Source organism: Phyllostomus discolor, chromosome 5, assembly GCF_004126475.2.
Source record: "Phyllostomus discolor isolate MPI-MPIP mPhyDis1 chromosome 5, mPhyDis1.pri.v3, whole genome shotgun sequence".
NCBI lineage: Eukaryota > Metazoa > Chordata > Mammalia > Chiroptera > Phyllostomidae > Phyllostomus > Phyllostomus discolor.
The window spans coordinates 1,197,586-1,221,814 of NC_040907.2; the positions used below are offsets into that span (position 1 = coordinate 1,197,586).

A 24,229-nucleotide genomic window follows, 5' to 3' on the forward strand; every position below is an offset into this window, starting at 1 on the left:
CGGAGCGGGGGTAAACAGCTCCAGCTGTGAAAATGGGAGGCGGGGTGAGGCCGAGCCGGTCACTGTGCAGAACAGCGGGGCGGGGAGGGCACGGGGCCCTTCCGGCTTCCAGAGCGAAAACCGTGCCCCCCCCCAGCACTGCGCCGCGAGCAGCCGCCTGCTGTCCATTAATTCACCTATTTCACAGCGGCGCGTTTCGACTGGAAGCTGCCATCTCTCTGAGAAAACGGGCTGATTCGTGTCTGTTAGAACAGCCGTGTCCCCTGTGGGCCGGGCTCTGAGCACACTTCCCTGACACGTGTGGTTTTAAACGACACGTTCTGTGGTTGGAAATGCCCTTCCGGAAGCCCGGATGCTGAGTCTGACCCTGGGGCAGGGTCGCCCCACGTGGGCCCCCGAGGCCACTGCCAAGGTCTTGGGGACCCACCCCCAGAACAGCCCTGGGAGGGCCACCCTGAGGGGGCCCTGGTGCCCGAGAGAGAGCTGGACTCAGCCAAGGCTGACCCCGAGTGGACACAGGCAGACGCGTGTCTCAGTGACTGTCAGGGGCACCCGGGTGACCGCCTGGCCACACACCCTGGTGCTCACCCTATGGTGCCAGCGACGGCCAGGGTCCAGGCTGAGACGCCGCCCCCCACCCGGCTGTGGTGCGGTCTTCTTACGAGCACCCCTGGAGAGCATGTCCCTGGCTTTGTGGCCGGCAGCGGGCCCGCTCCCCGGCATCTGTGATGAGCCTCGCTCCTCTGGGCCTCAGTCTCCCACCTGCAAGGGGCGAGTAAGTGCAGTCCCTTCCACACGAGGTTGGGGGGAGGGTCTCGTGGAGCCGTGAGGAGACCAGGGGCGCGGGCCGAGCCCGGGCAGCACCCACCTGGCTGCATCGCTCCAGGCCAGGGCACCCCGCGGACGGTCTCCTGACCCTGACGGTGCTTTTCTCAATGCGTCCCTGAGCCCACCACCCCCCACCCCCAGCCCTCCGAGCAAGTCCTCGTCCTGGGCCCAGGGAGCCCCACGCTGCAGGGCTCTGGGGCGCTTGCTCACCGCTGGGTCCCCTCGCGGGGCACGGGTGTGCGCTGCTGCTGCTGCGTGCAGGTGGCTCTTTGAGAGCCGGGGCAGGTGAAGGGCGGTCACTCAGCCCAGGGTGGCCGCGTCCACCTCCTGGAGTGTGGCCCTGGTCTCCTTCAGTCTTCCCCCTGGGGGCTGAGACGGGCATGGGCACCCGAGGGTGGCTTCCTACACGCTCCGCACCTCCCACTCTCTCCTGATTCCCTGGCCCCTGCGCTGAGCACCAAGCCAAGTGGGCTCCCAGGACGGGGGCCGCGTGCCCGGGGCTCCAGGTTTGCTGCTTGGGCCACCGGCACCACAGGTCTGAGCCTTCCAGCAGCTCTGGCCTCGGGGGTCCTCTGCCGCCTGCCGAGGAAGGGAGGGAGGGAGGGGGGGAGGGAGGGAGGAAGGAAGGGGGAGGGAGGAAGAAGGAAGGGAGGAAGGAGGAAGGGAGGAAGGAAGAGAGGGAAGAAGGAAGGGAGGGAGGAAGGAAGGGAGGAGGGAGGAAGGAAGAGAAGAAGGGAGGGAGGAAGAGAGGGAGGAAGGAAGGGAGGAAGGGAGGGAGGGAGGAAGGAAGAAGGAAGAGAGGGAAGAAGGAAGGGAGGGAGGAAGGAAGGGAGGAAGGGAGGGAGGAAGGAAGGGAGGAAGGGAGGGAGGAAGGAAGGGAGGGAGGAAGGGAGGAGGGAGGAAGGAAGGAAGGGAGAGAGGGAGTGATGAGTGCTGGGTCTGTGTCAGGAGCCAAGAGCCCCCCCCCCCCAACCCTCCGGGCAGGTGGCAGACCTCTGGCCAGCACTCACTGCAGGTGCTGGAACCCCGCTGGCCCTCCAGCAGCCTCCACTCGGACCAGGCAAGCCTGGGGCGGGCCAAGGTCAGGAGGGTGGGGGCCGACCCGGGAAGCCCCTGAGACTAGCTTGACAGCCCCAGGGGCCATCCTCAGCCCCCGCTGCGCTTGCCTCTGTGACCAGCCAGGGTGGGGGTGCCACCCTCCAGGACCCCTACTCGGAGCCCGGGGTGGGGGGCAGCCTCCGTTTTGGGCGAGGAGGGGTCAGAGGGCGCAGGGACCCTGCCCCCCCGCCGTCCGTGCTCCAGCAGCTCCCAGGAAGCCCCGCCCCCACGCTCTCGCCAGTCCCCGCGCCCCCCGCCCCCGCTGGCCTGCCCCCACAGTTCGCACAGGAAACTGCCCACCGCCCCGCAGCTGGCGGGCGGACCCAGGGTTTCGGAGGGAGGGAGCGAGCGGGGAGAAGCTGGCTCGGACCTCGCTGAAGTCCGCCGGCCTCCACCCCGCCCCGCCGTCTGCTCGCCCCGGGAGGGGTCACAGCTCGGACGCAGGAGGGGCTCGGGGAAGATGGCAGGCGTGTGTGCACGGGCAGGGCGGGGGGGGGGGGCCCGCAGGCAGTGCCAGGCAGTCCCTCTGCCCCCCCCACCCGCACACACCCCCCCACTGTAATTCCACGGCTGTCCCGCGCCCCTGCCTCAGCGGCCGCCACTCCCGCGTCGGGGGCTCGGGCCTGGGAGGCAGGAATGAAGCGCGGGGGCGGGGCGCCCTCCGGGCCCAGCAGGTGCCGGAGCCGGCTGCAGGTGCCCTGCCCCAGCCTCGGGCCAGCGCGGGGGTGCCGCGGCCCGCCCACGGAGGACACGCGGACTCGTCACCGTCACCGGCAGTCACTCGGTCCCTGCGCAGAGGCCATTTTCGCCCGTCTGGGAGGCGGCCCCGGTCTCCGCCCTGTTCTCCCGCACCCGCTCCATCCGCGGTTCCGCCAGCCCAGGCGGGTGGGGGAGGGGTGTCGCCGGCCGCCCTCACTGGCCACTCCAGGCCCCGCCCCCTTCCCCCGCCCCCATCCGTCCTACAGGTAGCTTAAAGAGGGCTAAGGAAGCCCAGGCCTCCAAGGTCACGGCCAAAGGGTCCTGCCCAGACTTGCCAGGACAGGCAGGCGCCCAGAGCCAGGAACACCACGCCAGGCAGGCCACGTGGGGGGCCGGGAGGGGGGATTCTTCCCTCCTGGGAGCTCAGCTAGGACCATGGTCTCTGTGGCCTGTCTGCCCGCCTCCCTGGCAGCCCCAGCACTGGCCCTCTGCGAGACTCGGGGTGTGGGGGGGACCCCCGAGAGCTGGAGCGTGGCCTGTTCAACCTTCCTGCACCCCTGGCCCCAGAGGGGCCTTGAGAAGCCCAGGGCAGGCAGCACCCTGTCGGGGTGGAGCTGGACCCTCGCCCTCCGTGACCAGCTTGGAGAGGGGAGCTCCGGGGAGGGGTGGGGAGCTGGGGAAGGGTAGGGGTGGGCAGAGACGGCTGAGGGCCGCCTGGCACCCCTGGGGTCTGGTACCACCCGAGCCCCACCACTCCAACGTGGCCCCAAAGGGTGGGCTGCAGGTGGTCTCCCGCCTGCAGTCTCCGCCCGCCCGGTCCTCCCTCCAACCTCCCAGAAGTCTGTGCTCAGGGCACAGGTGTGTGTGGCCCGTTCCCATTTCTCAGACAGGGCCACCGAGGCCTAGAGAAAAATCCCCTGCGGCCCCCTGTCCAGGGCACGTATGCAGGTGGCCAGCCCTGGGGCCGAAGGCGACATCTCCTTTCCAAACTGAGAGGGCTGGCGGTGTGGGGGCAGGGCTGCTATGGCGCAGAACAGGGAAGGACCCGCTTTGCAAACCCAGGTGTGCGTCGGGGCACGAGCAGATCTGGGAGTCTCCTTGGGCACCCGGCGGCCTGTCCGGCATCCTCAGCTATCCAGCGTTTGGGAGCGCGAAGACAGGGTCCCCACGCAGCGGCTCCCGGGCCTCGGCCGTCCAGGAGGCCACGCGGCTCCCCGTTTCGTTGTCGCCAGGACCCTGTCCGAGCGCAGCCCAAACGGGGAGCCGTGGGCGGCGGCCGCGTCCACACGGCCGCGTTCCGGAGCAGCCGCGGTGCACACTCTGCCGCGCTCGGCTCTGACGGCGCTGCGGGGCCGGCCAGGGCGCAGGGGGAACGGCGCTGCTCCCGACGTGCGGCGTGGGCGGTCCAGGGTTCCGGCGGCGCGGGAGTCCGTGCTCCGGGCGGTGCTGGCGGCTCGGGGTGCGGGGTGAGCGCAGAGCTCAGGGTCGCCGCGAACCGAACAACGGGGTTCGTTGGCGGATTTTTACAGGCTCTGAGATGGCGCGGGAAAGCGTGGGAAAGCGATTTCGTTTATTGCTCGCTGCTGCGGCGGCAGCCGCCCGCGCAGGTAGTTGCGGAGCCCTGCGGCGGCCGCAGCCCCCGGGGGCCCGCCCACCGTGCGCTCCGCCGCGGAGGTCGCGTCCGGGAGCTCCCTGCACCTGGCAGGGCGCGTTGGGGTCCGGACGCAGGAGCCAGCTCCCTCCTGTGCCCACACGGGGATCGCAGGCCCACGTGGGTCCAGGTCTCTTAGAAACCAAAACAAAAAACTCTGGGCTGCGCCCCGCAAATGCACGAGGCAGACCCCAGGTGCCGCAGGGAGGCGGCTGCAGTCCGGGCCGCAGGGGTCCCCCCTGGGCCAGGGTGCGAACCTGCAGGCAGGGCAGTTTGGAGACACCCGGGCTGAGCTCGACCCGGCTACTGGCGCACGTTGCTGGGAAGTGCGAGCTGGGAGCATCCCGGCCCCTGGGACCCAACTCCAGAGCCAGGGGCTCGGCGCTGGGGGCCTCCCACCTGGGCGGTGGAGGGAGCCAGAGGCCTTGCCCCACGGCGGCTGCCGAACTCACTGGGCAGGAGATGGGACCCGAGTGCTGTCCTTGAGTCCTTGAGAGTCTGCGGGTGACGTGGGGCGTCTCTGGGGCTGGGATCAGCGAAGGGGCAAAAGGGGGCCCCGAGCCCCGGCCTGGAGCAGATGAGCAGGGCTGCGGGCCAGTGTGGCGGCCCCCCAGGAGGGGAAGGAGGGGGTCCCGGGTGCCCCACACCCTCCCAACCTGGAGAGAGTGCTCAGGCTAAGGATGCGGCCCAGGCTGCGGCGAGACCTCGGCCTCGGAGCTCCATCCCCACGAGGGTCCTGCGCAGTGCTGGCCACCGGGCTCTCTCCCCTGGGCGGCGGCGTCGCACCGGCCTGCCCCCAGGCATCCCCTGGTCTCCGCCTCCTGCTGCGCAGGCCGGGGAGACTCTGTCCACCTGGTGTGGGTCAGGAGCGTGTGCCCAGGGAGGGCTGCCCGTCTCCGCCGGACTCGGCGGCCCTCTGCGGGGGGTGGGGCGAGCGCTGGTGGCCCGGATGCCCCCAGGGGTGGTTCCGAGCCCCCCAGTTATGGGAGAAGCACTTTCCTTCCCCGAGCTACTCAGCCTGTTTCTGAGCAGGAACCAGGCGGGGAGCAAAGTTGGCCTGGGGTCCAGCGGAACTCAGAGACTGGGCGCCTGACAGCCTGGGCCGGGCTGGGCTCGGGGGGCAGGAAGGGGCAGGATGTGGAGCCCCCGGCCAGGCAGGCGTGTCCGTCCGTCCCCACCTCCCCACGAGCTCTGCCGAGGGCTCCCGGCCCCAGGGCCTGGACACGCGGGTCTCCCAGTGCCGGTGCCGACTCCTCTCCAGAGGCCAGGCCTCCGCTGGCCGCCAGTCGGCTCGGGGTGCTGGTCCTGGCCGAGCAGAGGCGCACCCCAGCCCCGCAGTGGGTGGGCTCGGGAGTGCAGGGTGGGCCCTGGTGTGGTGCTAGTGTGTGCGCGGGCTTCTCCCCGAGTCGGGGGCCGCCTCGCTCGCCGACACCGCCGTGCCGCCCGCAGCACCGCAGGCCCCGCCTGGCCAGCCCTCCCGCACCTGGCCCTCTCCCCTCCGGAGCGGTGCGCCCGAGCCCGCGGCCCCAGCTGGACCTCCCTGCCGGCAGGACGGGCTGCAGCAGGTGGGGCTCCGGCCGCAGCGGGCTCCCGGCAGCAGGGGTGGGCAGTCGGGGTCCTGTCTCCAGCCCCCTGGCCCCAGCAACGGAGTCCATCCCAATGCCCAGAGGGGGTAGGGCGAGTCCCCGCAACCGGCCCACAGCCCCCTGAGCTCCGAGGGTCTGACGGGGAAGCGGGGGAGCCTGGAGCCCGGGAGGCCGCTGGGGTGGGGTGGGTTCAGGGCGCTGGGCAGCACAGCCACGGGGCTTCTCAGAGCGGGCTCACCTTGGAGACCGCCCGTAAACCCCTCAGTGTCGGTGAAAGGCCAGCGGCCCCCACTTGCCCACACCTGTCTCCCCAAGTCCCGAATGTCTTTGGGCAGGACACAGCCGGGGGGGCGGGGGGGGCCCAGGAGGACAGGCTCTGACGTCCGCTGCCCCGTTTTGCATGGAGACTCCACGAGGCCGGACCGCTCTCCGTTCTAAGTCTGGCCACGCGGGGGCAGGGCCCGGCCAGGCCAGGGCCTTGGCCTTGGGGACGGCCTGCCTGGGCTCCTCCAGCGGATCGGGCTGTTGGGAGGGAGATCCTGAGGGAGCTGCAGCACCTGTGGGGGTCAGCGCCCCACCTGTCGCCTTGTCAACCTCGTCTCTACTCCCCCCTCCCCCAGGAAGGCCCAGAGCCACAGCTCCACCCCCTCCCCCGCAGCGCCCAGCAGGGGAAGGGGAGAGAGGGCCCTGGCAGAGGGCAGGCCCAGGTGTGGAGGCCGGCCTGGCCGGGACTCCCCGGGTTCTAATGCCTCCGGAGCTGCGGGAGGGAGCAGGGAGAGGGCCGGGCGCTCCTGGAGGCCTGGGCCTTCCTAACCCGGGCGTCTGCCGGGGACCAGGGCCGGGCTGGGGTCAGGGGTTGGGAGGGGGTCCTCCCTGACGGTGGGCACGCTTCCCAGCCACCCTTGCACTCTCCCAGGCCTCATACCTAACCTCGCTGGGGGGCTCCCTGCACGGGGGTCTTGGGGAGCCGAAAGTCTGGCGGTGTGCCCACGCTCTCTCTGCGAGCAGCCCAGCCGGGTCAGGCCCACTGGCTGCAGCTGCCTGGGCGGGACTGGACAGGCGGCTGCAGAGCTCTGGGGAGCCGGCAGCCTTCCCTCTCGCCTCTGCCAGCGACCACCCTCCCCACCCTGGGCGGCGGCGGGCTCTCTGCCGGCCCGCAGCCATGCCCCGGCCCTCGATGGGCACAGGGAGCCTGGCAGCAAGGCCCGGGGCCTCTGAGCCCAGTGGTGCCCTGCCCGGCTCGTGGGGAGAGACATGGTGTGCAGTGGGGTGGGGTGGGGTGGGGGCGACAGGCCCTCGGAAGGAGCAGTGGGCGTGGGGGCTGAGCTGCCGGTGCGCTCAGGGTCCCGGAGACCGGGCAACACTCACCCAAGGGCCCAAAACGGCAGAGCCAGCTGGGCGGCGGGCAGGAGAACCAGAGCTGGGCAGAGAGCCCCTCCTCCACCGGGGGCAGTGAGGGGGCACGAGATAGGACACCCCCCCCCAACACTGGGTGGGGGCTCCTTGGGGTGGGGTCGTTGGAATTGCAGCCGGGAAGTGCTGTGGGCTGAGGGGGCTCCCGGGGGCAGGCCCAGGGCACCGCCCCCTGGGCTCCTGCAAAGCCCGGCTGTCAGGCCTTTCCTCTGGGGCAGCTGCAGCCATGTGCCCCTGCCGCCAGCGCCTCTGCCCCGCATCCGGCTAGTTCCCGGGCGGGTCCCTGGTTTTCCGCCCAGGGCGAGGGTCCGGAGTGTAGGTCCCAGGGGCGGCGCTGCTGGCCTCGCTGCACCACGCGGGGGAGGGGCCTGGCCAGGAGGGCCCCCAGCCGCAGAGCCGCCCGCTGGGCCGGCAGGACCCCTCCCAGGCTCAGGCTGACGCCGGGGCAGCTCCGAGTCCTGCGGCCCGGCGGAGCTGGTTCTCCAAAAGGCGCGGGCGTCAGTGCCTCCGCTGGCTTCCAGTCCGTTCTCGACTCCCGGCCGGACGCCCGGGCCGTTCTCGCGTCCCCACCGGGCCCCGTCCCCGCGCCCCTGCCTGCGCCCCGCCGGCCCCTCTGCTGCCGGTCCTCGGAGTTCGAGGGCTGCGGGCAGAAGGAGCACCCGGTCGGCCTCCGCCGTCCTTCTCCACCTGCTGCGCCGGCGCTCCCGTCCCCTACGCACCTGGGCCGCGAGAGGCGAGGGGGGAGTGTCCCCAGAGGGCCTGGTCCCTGGAGGTGGTCCCGCTCCGGCGAGCGCCGCGGGGTACTCACCTGGGGGCCGCGGAGGCAGGAGTGCGCCGGCTGTCCCGGGGCGGCGAGGTGCGGGGACGCCCGCGGCGCGGACCGCTGCCCCCGCGCTGCCTCCGGGCGCCGGCGAGTTTCTCCCCGCAGCTCCGAGCAGGACGGAGGGCGGCGGGTCCGAGTTTCGCCCGCGGGCCCCGGGCAGTGGCGGAGCGCGGCGCTGGCGGCGCTGGCGCTGCTGTTTTTGAGCCGCGGAGTCCGGAGCAGCGGCGGTTGGGTGGGGGCGAAGGGGAGGGGCAGGGGCAGGGGAGGCCCGCGGGGGGCGGCGGCCCGGAGGGGGCTTCGGCGGAGCCGGGTTCCGGCGCGCGGACCCGGACACCCCCTCGGGCGACCGCGGGGCAGGGGCGGGGACCGAGGGGACAGACGGGGAGAAGAGCGGGCTGGGGCGACGGCGAACGCAAAGCTTTTTAATTAGCACTGACACGCGAGAAAACGGAGCCAGCCCAGCCGGACCCGCGTCCGGACTGTCGGCGCGTTTGCTCCCAGACCCGAGGAAGCCGCCGGGGCAAAGGCGGCCGCCACCCCATCTTCCGCCGGCGGGGCGCGAGCCGCGGCGCAACGCGACGCAGGCGAAGGGTGGGGGGATCGTCGCCTCGCCTCCGGGGCCACCTGGGTCCTTTTAAAGTGTCCGGGGTGCGGGCCCCGGGCGGGAGCGCCGAGCCCGGAATGTTTTCTTAAAGGGCCAGTTCCGAGCTGCGCTGCAGAAGGGGGTGGGGGAAGGGGGCGGGGGGAGAGAGAAGTGAGGTGAGGCCCGGGAAGGCCGAGGAGAGCCCCCCAATCCCGCGCCGGGGCGGCGGCGGCGGCGGCGGCGGCGCGACGATGAGGATGATGAATACATTGCAAAGTTTTTTTGGCCCCGGCGAGGGGTGTCAGATTGAGTGCTCTGTGCGCATGTGCGAAGGTGTCCAAACTGACAATGCTGGGGAGATGAAGATAGTGTGTAGCTGCTTCTGGACTCAAGGAGGAGGAGAGAGATTCCGCGAGCCGACACCATGCGATCCAAGGCGAGGGCGAGGAAGCTAGCCAAAAGTGAGTCTCCTGCGCTCGGCCGCGCCGCGCCGGCGGGCCCGGGCCGCGGGGCCGGGGCGGCCGGGCCAGGGGTGCGCGTCGGGGCGCGGCCGGCGCGCCTCGGGCTCCCGGCCCCCGGATCGGCCGCGCGGCCCGGGGGCTGCTCCGCCTCCCGCGCTCCGGGGCGGCCGGGCTCGGCGCGGAGGCTCGGGGCGCCGGGCCGCGCGCTCCCCGAAGGCGCCGGCCCCCTCCTCGCCGAACCCCCTCCCCCCCCACCCCCCCCCCGCGTCAGGCGCTCGGGCCCGGGAACCCGAGGCGCGCGGTGGGGGCCGGGGAGGGGGGCGGAGGGGGCGGGCTGGGGGTGGAGGGGAGCGAAAAGCGAAAGTTAGCGAAAAGTTGACGAAAGGGGAGAGCAACTTTTCCTCCTCGCTCCCTCTCTCCCTCTCTCTCCGAGTGCCTCTCAGTCCTGGTCAAATCATATTCCGGGCTTTTGAAATAGTGGGCGCTAGAGCACCGCCTTTGGCGTCCGCCAGCCGGGCGCAGAGGAGGGAGACCCCGAGCCGGGGAGGGGGCGGAGGAGGGGGCGCGGGCCGGCGCCCACCGGCTCCGCGGGCGCGAGGCAGGGCTGGCACCGGCAGGACGGCCGCAGCCCTTGGGGAGTAAAATGGAGACGTTTTCCTGGGCTCGGAACTGCGGTCGCGAAGTTCATTCCCAAGTGGTGCCCCGCGCGGCGGAGGGCGCTCCTCCGTGCCTCCGGCAGCCCACGCGGGCCGCCCGGGCGCGGGTGCCTCCGCAGCTGCGTCCCCGCCGGGCCGCCTTCAGACCCGCCGCCGCCACCGCCTGCACCCTCGGCCCCGCTCCGACCCTCCAGCGCCCGCTCGCCCGGCGCAGCCGTGGAGCCCGGCGGGGACAGAGCGGCCCGGCGAGGCCGCCGGGTCTCGGTCTTACTTTCTCTTTCGCTCCGTCTCCGGCGGAGCCCCGGGCTGCGCGCGCCCAGCCTGCCGCCTGCAAGTCCTCGCCTCCGGGTCTCCGCCGCCGGCCCGGTGCTGCCGCCGCCCGCACTGCCGCCGCGCTTCCGGGCCACCCGTGCACCTTCCACGCCGCGGCGCCGCCGGCGTTTCGGGCCGCGAGGCCCCCAGGCCCGGAGTTGCGGCCCGAGAGGCGGGCAGGTGGGGGCGGCAGCGGCCGCGAGACCGGGCGAGGGCGGCTCCCGCAGCCCCAGCGGAGGCCCGGCTGCAGCGAAGCGGCGAGCGCCGCGCGGAGTGGAATCGGCGTCTCCTGCTCTCGCCGCCCGCTTCTCCGCCGGCCGCCAGCCCACGAGCGGAAGGGGAGCCCGGCCTGCTCCTCTTGGGATCCCCGCGCGACCACCAGGCCCTTCGGCCGGCTCCTCCTCGGCCTGGCTCCGCCGTGCCCGGCGGCGCAGCACTCGCCGCCCCCGAGCCTGAGTCCGGAGGGCGCGAAACTTGCGGCAGTTTTCCTGGGAAGTTCTGTTGTCCGTGTGGGGGACTCGGCCAGGCCTGGCTGGGCAGGACAGCGGCTCCGAAGTCGCAGGCCGTTCGCGGGGTCTGCCTGGGAAAAGCAGGTCCCAGCCTACGCAGGGTGCCCCTGGGCCCTGCGGGTGGCAGCTGGGGCCCTTCGCGGAGGCGCCCCCTTTCCGGCCAGCCTCCTCTGCCAGGTGCTCTTGGCCTGGGCCCCCCCAGCCTCCCCGGCCTCCCTTGACTTCTGGCCCCTCTTGGTGCGAACGAGGTCCCCTTCTCAGTGCTGGCTCCGCAGCCCGGCGCTACCTGCTTGCGGGCGTGTGTGTGTGGGGGGCGGTGTGTGTTTTCGTGTGCACGTTCCGGCCTGTGTGTGCGGGAAGGGCCGACTCTAGATTCTCAGCCAGGACCGCCAGCCACCTGGGTCAGGCCCTCTCCGGGAAGGCCCCGGAGCCGGGGAGAGAAAGTGGAAGGTGGCCTCCTTCTCCTGGCCTTCGCTGCAAGCGAGAGGCAGCCCTGGAAACGTCCCACGCCCGGCAGGCAGCCAGCCGGGCCCCCGGTCTGGCCGTCAGCACTCTCCCTCGGCTCCACCCCAGCAGGTGGGGAAGGCCGCCTCGGGGTCGGAAGGGCCAGGCCCTGCTCGGGGCCCAGAAAGGTGCCTGGCCGTGCCCTGCAGCGTGGCCTGGGTCTGCAGAGCGTGGCCAGGGGTCCGGCAGCTCACAGACGCCCTTTTCCTGGGGGTCCGTGGAGAGAAAAGCGCAGACCAGCATGTCTGCCGGGCCCAGGCCCAGCTGCAGCCCACACGGGGCAGGCACGGGAAGCCCCCCCTCCCGGGCCCCAGGGCGGGGCCGGCTGCCCCCAGCCCTCCCTGAGAGGGTGGCCCAGCAGGCTGGGAAAGGCGGCTGCCTCCCCAGCACGGTGGAGCTCAGGACCCACGGAGAGGTCTCATGTCGATGGACAACAGTTTAAGCAGATGTGGGCGCCCCCGGGGACCTGGCTCTGTTACCTGGATCTGGGGCAGAGGGCAGCTCCAGGGCCTCCATCAGACGCCCCCCCCCCCCCCACCTCCACCCCTGGGCCACATCCCAGCCAGGGTCAGGGGCTGGGGCTGGGCAGAGAGGTCACGGGTAAAGGACAGCGTGCAGGGCTGGGCCGGGCCTGCGGCCCTGTGCCAGGCAGGGAAGGACACCCAGTCCGTGGCTGTGGCTCCCGGTACAGGGCTGGGGGCTCCCCCAGAGGTGCATCTGTGTTTCCCCAGGACTCCACTTCAGGGGGCCTCTCCCCCTGGGCTGCAGGCTGGCTGAGCTGGTGGCACTTGGGGGCCCACTCTGGGACTCAGTTGAGCTTCCAAGGGCAGAGGGCCCTGGGGCGTCCAGGCCTGGGCTGCTGGGAAACCCACCACCTCCTCAGCCTGGACTTGGGGGGCTGGGGGCAGAGTGAGGACAGGTGGGGTCCCTGGTCCCCTCACCCGGGCCTGTGGGGACATGAGACCGTCTCGCCGCCCGTTTGAAGATCTGAGTGCCTGACAGGAGATTGGAGTTTCTGCCTCCGCCATGAGCCAGGTGTGCAGGTGGGTGTGGGGGGTCAGCACAGCTGTGGTGCCCTCCTCACCTCTGCGCAGGGAGGGACGGTCGGGCCAGGGCCTCGGTGGGAGCTGCCCGTGAGCGAGGCTTGATCGGTGCTGAGGTCACAGCCCCCAGGTCCCAGCTGCCACGCGTACCCCAGGCCCGGGGATGCCGTCCTCGGATGACGGCTGCCCGGGCCCCGGGGCGGGCTGGCGGCCGCTCCCCGGGCCGGACGTGGCCCTTTGTGTCCCATTGTGTATATTCAGGCTGACGTGTGAGACAGGTTGGGGGCGGTGGGGCTGGAGGCCGAGCTCCCGGCGGCCGGCTCTCCTCCGACACAGGCCAGGCTCCCCGGCCTCTGCCGGGCCCTGCCCCTCTCCCTCCCGGGGGCACGTCTGCCCCTCCACGGGTCCTCTTCCCTGGGCCAGGACGGCAGCCTCCCGTTCGGACGCCTGGGAGGGCCACGGCTCCGGGAAGCGTCCGGTGGTGGCTGGGCGGCCAGCCCGCTTCGGGCGAACACGCCGAGGCGGCCGAGGGGAGGGCGGGGTGCAGGGCTGGCGGCCAAGGCCAGGTGCCCCGCGGCGGCTCTCGCCGCAGCCCGAGGGCTCTGATTTCGCCGCTGGCCTGCGGGTGGGCCCTGGCCGGAGGCCTGCGGGAGAAGTGCCGGGGGCTGCCAAGTCCTGTGAGGGAAGTGACCCGCGACGGCTTCCCCCAGGAGGGCACCGCTGTTTTCCAGGGTCCCGGCCACAGGAGCCCGCGGCCGCCGACGCTGCGGTCCCCGCCTGGACGGAGCAGGTGCGGGCCAGGCCTCCCGACCGCCTGGCGCTCCGCTTCGCCGCTCCCTGCGTCCCCGTCTGGGCAGAGCACGGGGCAGGGGACCCGGTGCCCGTTTCTGTTGAGGGGCCAGGTGCTGGCGGTGTGGTGGGCAGGGGGCTCCCCCCACTGGGCCCCTGGGGGAGGCGAGCCAGCTCTCTGGGCCACTTTGGGCGCCATTAGCCCCCTGTTTTATTCAATTAGGAGGCAATTAGGGATCCTTGGGGGGCTGGGCTGGTAATTAAGGTGATGTATAATTAGAGTTTCAACAAAAATTATCCAGGATTAAAAATCTTTTGAGTAATTTCGTTTAAAAATCTTAAGTAGCGCTAAACACAATTTATCAGGCTTTGAATCGGCCCCTGGACCACATCTCGGTCGCCGCAGCCCTCGTCTTCGGGGCGGGAGGACTAGGAGCAGCCAGGGCGCCGTCCCCGTGCGCCAGGGGAACTTCGAGCCGCGGAAGGAGCGGCCGGGCCTCGCAGCGGGTGCGGGACGGCCTGGGGCGCGGACTCGGCCGCGGAGGGCTCCAGACGGCGCGGGCCGACGGGGCGCGGAGCCCGGGAGCCGCGGAGGGAGCCGAGGGTCGCCGCGGCGACTCCCGGTTCTGCGCTCACAAAGTCACTTCCCAGGACCGCGCGGAGGGAGCGGCTTCCGCGTCTACGCCGCGCAGCCGGGTTGTGGCGACGGCTGTGTCCCGGCGCCTCTGACCGCGGCCCGGCCGGCGCTGTGCCCTCCCTCCCCTAGGGCCCGGTCCAGCCCCGAAGGTCTCTGCCTCCGAGCTTCCCCGGCCGGCGGGCTCCGCACCCAGAACCTCTGACTTTTGACCCAGGCTCTGCAGGCGGGCAGGCCCAGTTTGCGGCAGTTTCTCGGACCCAGGCGCAGAGAAACGGGGAGAGCCTGGGTCTCGGTCGGGGCATCGAGGAGAGGAGAGACGGTCCAGGGGTCGGGACTGAGGTGGAGGGGGGTCAGGCTTCCCAGGGTCAGCCCGGCTCCCGCAGAGGCGGCTCCCGGCCCTCGCGCTGCACACACCTGTCGGCCGCGGAGCGCACAGCCGCCTGAGCCCCAGCTCGGCTGCGTCCCTGCCTGCTCTCCCGCCCCCCAGGAGAATGTCAAGGTTCCCTTTCGGGCAGCTGCAGTCACGTGGAAGACGTGAGCCCACCCCCCTTCACTGACCCTGGGAAGGATGCAGTGTGGCTGGCTGGCACCACCGGAAGGGCGAGAAACCCAAGGCCCAGACGCAGAGAGGTCAAGGGACCCAGGCAGGTCACACAGCTGGTTGCGGCAGAACGGACTACCCCTTAAATAAAACCCTCCTGGGTCTCTCCTTTCGCGCCCCCACCCCCAGCCCGGACTGCAGGTGTTTCCACAGGGTTTATTCTGAGGTGCCAGGTTTTCGGCATCTCCCTGGGGCCAGGGCTGGGCTGGAGGCAGGTCGGCCCTTAAAGAGCAGGTGACTCGTGGGTGTGCTCGGAGCTCGTGGGGGAGCTGGCTGCCCGGGGGACTCAGCCTCCTCCAGGGTGGGCCCTTTCCTCTCAGGGTCTGGGGGTATAGGCCGCCGCTGTCCCCGCCCAGGCCGGCAGGAGACCGCTCCGCCCCCCACACCCCCGCACTGTACCCCCGGATTCCTCTTCCAAGGGCAGGGGCAGCACCGGGGAGTGTGGACCACCTGCCTGAACCCCCACAGAGCGCCTTTGCCTGAGCAGACGCAGGAGGTGCGGGGGGGGGGGGGGGGGGGCCTGTCAGGTTCCCCCACCCGTTGCCCCCCCCCCACCGGGAGAGTGGGGGGACCTGACCCAGGGCTGGGGGGAGCCGGGGCTGCAGTCACCCATCCAGCCTGGACCCAGTGCCGGTCTTCAGGCCTGGGCCCTGCAGGCTCCGGCCACGGTGGCCGTGCTGGGCCGGCCGCACAGCCCAGCCCCTGCAGGCCCAGAGCAGCGGAGGGGCGGCCCCTTCCTGCTCTCCCCGAGAGGGGCTCCACCGTCCGAACTCCTCCGGGGTGCGGAGGTTCCCCAGGCGGCCCGCCCCGCCAGACCCCGCCAGATTCCGGGGAATGCATGGTGCCCCGAGCTCACGGACAGCAGTGCCGCGCTCCGAGATACATATTTGTTTAATAGTTAACATTCTGGACAAAAAAAAAAAAAGAAGAAGAAAAAAAAAGGAGGGAAGGCAGATTCTGGGGAAGGCTTTGCTTATTTTATATCCACTATAACTATTTATGTCCATGAAAATTGGCTTAATTATATCAATGGAATGTTTCTTTTTCAATTCTGTACGCAATTAGTCCATCTTGCCGGCTGCAATTTATTTTAATAAAAAAATAAACCAGTGGTGTGTTCAGTTCCTCGTCCCCTGGGGACAAATGCGATTGGTGTGTTTAATTTCATTAACTACAATGCGGCCTACTGGAAAAATGTATAAAATCAGCTTTATACAGCTTAAACACTGGCATTTGAAACAAATCATTATTGCATTAGCTGTCACACTGGTAATTCTAGAATCTAAGGAAAAAAATATATTATGGCTGTTTTTATAACCCCTTGCAAACGCACTGTTAAAATAATTTATAATCATTCGGAAACGTGGCCGGGTCCCGGGGAGCACTCTGTCTTCTCGCACGGAGGCGCCGCATCTTCGCCGGCTCATTCCGCCTCCTGACGTGCCAGCCGCTGCCGGCCCGGAAGCCCCATCTCTCAGGGCGGACTTGGCGGAGGCTCTCTGGACACAGCCCCGAGGGGCTCGGGGCCCCCTGTTCTCTCTGGCCTGCGCCTGCTCTGGGGGTGGCGACAGAGGTGTCTGAAGTCCACCTGGGGTCCGAGGGGACCCGCAGGCTGGGGATGAGGAGCCCCGAGTGCACCCGGCCTCCCCTCCAGCCCTCAGCGGGGGAGGAGGGAGGGCTCCGGACCCACGCGGGGCCCTGCGGGCCGGGGAGCCGAGCCTCCCGTGGATGTGGACGGTGTCCCCCCTGCCCCAGCCTGGGGGCACAGCCCCCGTGTGTGTGTGCACCTGCTCCGGATGCTGGGGAGCCGGTGGCCGACACCTGTGCCCTCGCTGCACAGGGGGACGGCGGTGCAGAGGGAGCCTGGCTGGGGACCTCCCAGACTCTCGGCTTTTCGGGCCTCGGGCCGCGTGCACCTGCCGCCTGCACCCCATCAGGCGTGGGTGGGGAGGGTGGGCCCCAGCCTGTGTGTGGGATCAGCTTCCCCTGCCGAGGGCCCAGCCCGGCACAAGTGGACTGTGCCACCCATGAGGTAGAGGCCGGGGACGGGACCCTGGCTGCTCCCCCCCCCCCCCCCCGGGCACACGGCTGGGTCTGCTGGGAGGGCTGCCGGGCAGGGTATCGCCTGCCTCCCAGTTCCAAGAGGCGCTGTGAGGAGGCTCAAGGGGTGCCCCTGCGGCCCAAGGGGCAGCTGCCGGCCTGGCCCAGCGTGTGGGGGGGCTGCTGCCCCTGTGCAGGCACTGTCGGGGGCTTCTTGGGGCTTCCCCCGCCCCAGGTCGTGAGCACGGTGTGAGTGGGAAGTGGAGACCTCCGTGGGCTTGGCCTGAGGCCCATGACCAGGGCTGCTGTGCCCCCACGTCCAGGGATCGGGGTTCCCAGGCCCCCCGGGGGTTTCCTGGGGAGCTCCCAGAAATGCCCCTTAGCCCCCTGACTCGCCCGGGTAGATCCAGGCAGGCGTGATTTTCCCCTCTGGACACAGTGAGTTCAGTGCAGTGACGCCAGGCACGCGGCCCACAGGCCCACGGTTTTCCTGCCGGGCGGGGAGGTCCTGGGCCAGGTCTCCCCAGATCCCTGCCTTTGGGGACCAGGCCCCGTGTCCCCAGGCCCCGAGTCACCTCCATGTGCCCAGGGCGCGCCCTCAGGCTCGGGGCTTGCTCTCCGTCCGCCGAGCTGCCGAGCTGCCGAGCTGAGCAGCAGCGGCTTTGTCTGCCTCCCTCCTGGAGCACGAGCAGCGAGGCCACACGCTCCTGCAAACGTCGCGTCCTGGCCCACGGGCGCCCTGGACGCCGCCCCGAGGGCTCACGCGGGCCCCACGGTGGCTGCCGTGGGGCGGGCCGGGGGCCCTCCGTCCACTCCAGCTTCGAAGGGTGTGCGTCGTGCCGCCGGGCGCGGGCGCGGCTGCTGGTCCCCTTGGTGAAGCCAGGGAGGGGCGGGCTTCCGGGGGGCACAGCGAGGGGGGCTCAGGGGGAGGGCTGCTGGGCGTACGTGTGAGCGGCCACGCCGCACCTGCCTCCACGGCCGCCCTCCAGTGGGGGCGGCTGCACGGAAGGTTCTGGAAGGGTCCGGCGTGATGTTCGCTGTGTGTTCTTGGCTGGAAGGTGGGGCCCTGGGGCAGGTGGGGGCCAGTCAGAATGGTGGGCGAACCCCACCCCAGACAGCTCAGGGCACCCCCCAGCATGCTGCTTCTGCAGGCTCAGAACCGAACTTCGGTTTTGTGTCTGTGGCCTGGGACCCTGCTTTGTGGTGCTCGGCCTCCCGACCTCCGTGGGGTGGTCAGGGGCCCTGCAGGGGGCGGCCAGGCCAGGAGGAGGGCGCGGACCCCCTCGCCCCACGCTCTGACTGTGGGGCCCAGGCCGCCCGCCGGTCTGCCCGGCTCGGCCACGGGCCCCCTTCCATTCCCGCCGTGGACCTCACGCGGTCCTTCCCTGGGAGTTCCTTCTCAAGCCGGGAGGACAGGTGCGAGGTCCGTGCCGGCCCCTCTGACGGGCAGCCAGGTGGTTGCCGTGCTCCAGGGCCAGTGCCCGCCCCCGCCACCCCCCTGCCGCCTCCCCGTCCCGTCTGCCACGCTGGGCCTTTTCCGTCCCGACATCTGTCCTGGGGGTGTGGACAGCTGCTGACATCTGCCAGCTCCTCCCTATCGGAGGCCTCCCTGTCCTTGCAGGGCCGGGGGTCCTCTGCCGCTGGGCAGCTCGGGTCCCTCTGCGACTTCACCTCCACCCCCAGCGCCCAGCAGGTCGTCCGTCCGTGGGCCTACTGTGTGCGGGGCCCTGAGGCCCCAGGCAGTGGCGCGCTGCTTGGCCCGGTGGGTGGCGGGGAACGGGGGGATGTTCAGAGGAAGACTCGGTCATGCCATCCATGCTCTGGCCCGTGTGGGGATCCGGGGGTTCGCAGGTGCCCACCAGACCCGCCTGCCTCACCGGCCAGCGGTGCCCGTCCCAGACTCTGGGCCTCCGTGTCCGGACCGCCGGGAAGGGGAGGAAGCAGACGCAGCCCAGCAGGCCACGGCAGCCTCAGCATCTCGGGGCCGGCCGGCTCTCCCCACCCCTCGCCAGACCCCCCACCAACTGCTTTGTTGCAAACGAGGCCGCAGGGGCGGGCAGGCGGGAAGTTGGGAGGTCTGTGCCCCCCTCCTAGCTTCTGGGGGCCTCGCCCCCTGTTCTGAATCCAGGGGCCCAAGGCAGTTCCTTCGGCGTCTCTCGGCCCCTGGGGCCGGCGCCTCAGCACCTGGAGACGGTGCCCGGGCACAGGACCGAGCACGCCCGGCCCCCTCTCTGGGGACGCAGTCCGACCCGCATCTCTACGCCGAGACGCGGCGGTGCCGTGCGGGTTTGCAGGAGGGCCTCCGTCGCCCTTGCCAGCCGCCTGTCCCAGGGGGAGGGCGGGCACGCAGGGCGCTCAGACCTTCCCAGCTGCCCCGTGGGCTGATCCCGCCGCCGCCACAGAGAGGCCGGCTCCCCGGCCTCGAAGCACTGACCGCAGGCTGCAAACGAGGCTCGCGGGACGAGCCCCTGGTGGCCGTCCCCCACCTCTGTCTGTCACCTCCTGCCCCCAGCTACTTCCCTGGCACTTTGGGCCCTCAGACGACGCTCCCTCTCGAAGTCTCAGAACGAGGCCTGGAATTCACCCACAGGCACTCTCCTCCTCCGTCCCGGGGAGTGATGTGACGAGCCCTTGTCTCCCGTCTCGGAAACCGGCATCCCTGTCTGGGGCTGACCTGGTCGACTGCCCTTTCCAGCCCCAAGTTCGGGAGTGGCGGCTGGTCCTTCCCGCCCCCCCGCCCCCTCCCCGGCTGCCCTGCTGGTCCAGCCCTGAGCCCGCGCGTGGCGTCGTCCGGACAAACCACCTGGTGGTCCTGGGGACTGGTTCTTGGTGTCGGTGTGGTGGGGCCACCGTGCCTCAGGGCCCAGGGCTTCTGTTGGGAGGGAGGGAGCTTGTGGAAGACCCACCGCACGTCTCGGGCTTGGGGAACGCCGCATCGCTCCGGGCTCCCCCCAGCAGCGTGGGGCACGGCGTCCGCTGGGCTGTGCCGCCGTCCTCTCCCCCGCCACCTGCTCGCCCCTGCCCGAGACTCCTGGCTTTCCCGGCAAACCGCCGCAGCCCCCATTCCCGGGGAAGCTGGTGCATCCTCGGGCAGCTGGACGTCTGGCTGGGGAGTGTTTTCTCGCCGCCTGAGGGGACACGGCCCCCCACGCGGGGCCTTCATCTGGTCAGTGTGCTGGGATGGCCTTCAGGACCCGTGCAGACATGCCCACCTACATGCGTGTGCTCTGTGTGTTGGCACGTACGTGTGCGAGTGTGGGTCTGACGCCTGAGACTGGCCCTCGGGTCTTTTTGTTTTGCCAGGGACGCCGCGGTGTCCCCGGACACGTGTGCTTTGCAAAGAGCCCCTCACCGGAGGGTGCCCCCCATACCGCCGAGGCCTCCGCGGCTGCTGAGGCCGCAGCTGCAGCCACCGGGCCGGCCCGGCCCAGGGCCGTCTCTGCCGGCGGGCTGGCTGTGCGGGGAGAAGAAGAGCAGCCTGGAGTCCAGAGGTGGAGCGCGGGCGGCGTGCCAGCGCTTCCCTGCACGTCTCCGACCCCCCGAGGCCACAGAGACACGGGGGGTGGTGGAGGTCGCCCCGGGCCCCGGCGCTCACGCCTAGAAAAATCGGGCCCTCTGGAAAGATGACAGAGCTATGCGGCCAGTGTCGGGTTGCGAGATAATGGTGTGCCTGTGTGTGAAAATATTAAATTGCACTCACACGTCTGTGAGCGCCTCTCTGAACAGGGATTCGGTTCCCGCCTGGGCCGAGCAGGAAGCTAGTGAGTGACGGGGCACAAATGCTGCCCGGGGATGTGGGGGGGCGGCGGGGGGGCGGGGGGACGGCCCCACGCCGTCCTCTCTCCCAGCCCACCGCGCCATCCTTTCATTGAACGAAATGGCCCGACACTGCGGCTGATTATTTATTTATCATGTTAGCGGAGGAGACGCTATCAGAGACAGATCAATTTTCGCCTGGAAGGGTTAGTCGGACTTGATTTAAAAATAAGACCTGCTAAGACGTGCAGGGCCCGTCCTCGCGCCTGCCAGCGTGCATGTCGTGACTCTGAGGGCCGTCCCCGCATGGCCGCCGCCGTGCTGGCCTGCACCCTGCAGCCCCAGCCAGAGAGGGGCGAGGCCCCCCACAGGGCTGGGCCTGCGCCCCTACCGCTGGGCCCATCCCTGCGCAGCAGCCCGGGTCCGTGGCTCCTTCCGAGCCCACGGAGCCCGAGAGCAGCGAGTCACCGGGGGCGGTGGGAGATTTCCACGGGTCCCACGGAGGCCCGGCGTCTCTGATAAGAAGCCGCTGAGATGGGGTCCCGGCGTCCCCCAGTCCACGGACTCACCCCATGTGCAGGGGGCTCCTGTGTGTGTGTGTGTGCATGTGTGTGTGCACTCGCGTGTGCGATGGGGAGGGGTGGAGCTTCAGCGGCTGCACGTTCGGCCGAGTGTCCTCGCGAACAAAAGGGCTGGAGAAAACCCAGTGGGGGAAAGAGCGCTCAGAAATCAGGGGGCAGAGAGCCGGCCCAAGGGGGGCTCTCGTTTCCCGGCTCGGCATCAGAATTGTGCAGCGCAGGGGCCCCGGTCTTAACTTTCTCCCCATCGGAGGTGTTAATCTTACCTTCCAAAGGTTAGATAAAGCCGCTCGGAGCTGCCGTGTGTTATTGAATCTGGTCCGCTAATTACGGCGGGGACTGCTCCGCGGCCCCTCTCGGCCTCCCCCGGGCCCCGGGCGAGCAGCCTGGGTAAGGAATCTTCCTTTGCTCCAGGGTCTCCCTTTACCCCGGGTTTTAGGTTGCCTCCAACCCTGACAGACTACCCTTGTTCAAAGGGGCGGGGGCACCGCTGGCCGGGCGAGGGTGAGAAGCCCGCTACGGCAGCCGGGCCCCGCCGGCCCCTCGGGAGTCCCCCTCCTTGACCCACAGCCGCAGCCGCGCGGAGGGAGGGAGAGGGCGGGCGTGCAAGAATGCTGCCTGGCGCTCTCTGACAAAGAGCGCCCGGTTCTCTATTCACCGGGCAGAAGAATGCTCGGCCTCACCTGCGGGGCCTGCCTGCTGGCTGCTGCAGGGGCGCAGGGAAGCGGCCTGCAGGCGTGTCCACCAGGCCTGCCGCTGGTTCTGAAGGACACCCGGACCTCCGGGGCGGATTTGGGGCTCCTGGGGGGGCCGCAGGGAGGGCTGGTATCCGGAGGCTCTGAGAGCCAGCAGGTGGGCACGGCCTGGCCGCAGGGCCCAGGGCAGAGGAGGCCCCCAGGGGCCGGCGTCACCCCAACACCCCTCCCCGAGCCCGTGCCCCTCACAGAGTGTATAAAAGTGAACCACAGCAAGACCCGCCCTTCTGCCCGGCCCGGGAGCAGAGGCCCCCTGAGTGCCGGGCCACCGGCAGGGCTGGGAGGGCGATGAAACCCCAGGCCCTGGCCGCTGGTCTGCCCCAGGGGGCTCTTGGTCCTCGCTCCCCAAACTCCAAACGGGATGAGCAGTCCATCACCTTAGCTGACCTTGGGCCAAACCGCAGGAAGTTGCCGGCTGGCCTGCCGGCTGAGCGTGGGCGCCAGGGTGGGAGGCTGGCCCTCGGGCTCGTGTGCCCCCGGGCAGAGGAGGAAGGTGGCTGGGGAGTGTCGGGGTCCTGGTGGCAGCCTGCTCCCCGAGGTCTTCAGAAGAGCAGGCCCCTGTGGGGCCTGGGAAGTGTCTCCAGGCCAGCGTGACCAGTGTCAGGGGGACAGTGGCCCATGCCTGAGCCGGAGTCGCCCTGGCCAAGGCGGAGACGGGGGACCCACAGACGAGCAGGAGCCCTGGGGCGGGCAGCCCCCAACTCGCTGAGGAGGCCTGCGGCAGAGGGTGGGCTCCGTTTCGGGGGGAGCGGGGACGCCCCAGGAGACGTCCTTCTCCTCATCAGGGCTGAGGGTGGGGACCTGCGCCAGCCAGCTCCGGGCATCCCTGGCCGTCCCCCCTCTGCCGGGTCAGGACAGAGCAGGTCCAGTCGCACATGACCCCCAGCCTGGGCCCTCAGGGCTGGCCCCCTCCCAGGGCGCGGGGTCTGTCCCTGCCACGGGTCCCTCACATCCCAAGAGCCAGGCGGGCGCCATCACCGCCCGTGCAGAAGGGCGCCCGGGGGTGGTCGGGACGCAAAACGAGATCCGTGGGCCCAATGCGGGTGAGCGCCTGTGCCCCCCATCCACGGGACCCCCACTTTCTCCCTCCTCTGCGTCATGCCAGGAGGCTCATGAGGTCCCTCCCACCCCCCATTTCTGACTGGCTCAGATGGGACACAGGGAGGGGCCAGGGCCTCGGGTAGGACATGACGGTGGGCGTGGTGCTGGCTGGGCACCTGGCCATGGCGTGGTGATGGCTGCTACTGTCTGCGGGGCCGGGGCGGTCACTGTTAGCAGCTACTCTGGGTTTCTGGAACTTTCCGAGGCCTAGTGGAAGGCAGAGTTGCATGGGAGTGCGTGGCTTACAGGTGTAAGAGCTTGCAGGGAACACTGTCTTGGAGGACAGAGAGCCCGCGAATCTGACCACTGCGGGCTCAGGCCTGCACAGGCCCTGGCGCAGGCGTGGGGCTGGAGGAGCTGGCCCACGGCGCTGGGGGGCCGGGGGGGCGCTGGGGGAGCCTCTCCGAGCCCCACCCCGGGGAGCGCCAGCGCCTGGGCCCAGCCCTGGGAGCGGGCCTTGTCTTTGGGGCCTCTTGTGCCGTGCAGTCCAGGCGGCCTGGGGGGGCCGAGCGGCGGGTCCCACAGCGGAGCAGGGACGCTGTTTCTCCTCGCCGAGTGGCCGTCCAGCTGACACCTGATTTCCGGGAGTGTGTCTTTCGTGTCACCCCGGGGACGGGCTTGGGACCCGCTCGGGGAGCTGCAGAACCATGGGGCTTCTGTAGTCCGTGTGTGCAGGCACGTGCACGCACCCGCACGGGCACACACACACGGACTCATGCATGCACACGTGCACATACACACACACAACCATGTATAGCGTGCACTTGCACGAGCCACACAATATCAGCGTGTGCACGTAACACACATGCACATGTGTACACACGGGACGCCATGAGCCGCACTCTGGTTTCGGTCTTGGGCGATTCAGGAGACGGATGCACAGGCAGGCACGTCTGCAGGGGAGGGGGCTGGCGCTGGGTGTCCTGGGACTATCGGCTTGTGGAGGAGAGGGAGGCTGGGGCGGTGCAGGCCAGGCCCGGCAGGGGTCCCCGCCGGAGGGGGGTTTTGGCAACCACCCGGCAGAGTAAGCCCGTCCGTCCCCCCTCCCTCTCGGGGACGCTGGTGCGCTGGGCCTGGGGTGTCGGGCTGCTCCCCGGGGGATGGGGCGGGCAGTGGCCTTCCAGAGCCCAGGCAGGACGGGCGGGATCTGGTGTCCTGCGGGTCCGGGGGCGGGGGCCCGGGGTCCCGTCTGGCCCTTTCAAAGGGACATTCGATCTGAACCCTGGGGCCCGGTAAGTAGACTCTGGGACGGGGCGGCTTGGGGATCAGAAGTGCTCGGTGCCGGGAGAGCACTTTGCGCCGTCCCGGGCTCTGGCAGGGGGCCCTCGGCGGGATGATCTGCCCCTGGGAGGCGTGGAATTCGGGGGGCCGGGGGCTGAGAGGTGCCGAGCTCACGCAGGCCTCCGATAACGCAGGCTGCTTTCTGCAACGGGCCTGCCGCCGAAACCCGAGGTGCGGCCCCGGAGCGGAGGCCGCCGGCCTGGACACTTGAGCCGGGAAGGCTCCGGGATCCCTTCTGCTCTCGCCCGTGGGAATTCCAGTCCCGGCCCGTCCGCGGGACCTGTACCCGGGGCCAGAGCCCAAGTCACACACAAAGGGCCACATCTGGCTTTTGGGCCCGGCTGCGCCCAGGTGTCCCGTGCGAATCCTGGCAGCTAGGCCCTGAGGCCCGCTGTGTAGGGAGCGGGTGGAGGGGCTGGGCCCTCCCCGTGCTGTTGGGGAGGGAGCCGGGAGCTGTGCTGGGAGCCGGCGGTGCCACCGCAGGCGCTGGCCGCGTCCAGGCCCTTTGTCCTGCCCCCTCTGTCC

General features: G+C 70.3%; 1 protein-coding gene across 1 annotated transcript in view; it reads left to right on the forward strand.

Moving 5' to 3' along the window:
* The first annotated feature begins 8,845 nt into the window (after positions 1-8,845).
* Positions 8,846-24,229, forward strand: part of PRDM16 (PR/SET domain 16) — a 291,415-nt gene continuing 276,031 nt past the window's right edge. Inside the window, exon 1 of the mRNA XM_028511738.2 lies at positions 8,846-9,142. Coding sequence (XP_028367539.2) covers positions 9,106-9,142 — 37 coding nt within the window. The 5' untranslated portion in view covers positions 8,846-9,105. The remainder of the gene's footprint in view (positions 9,143-24,229) is intronic.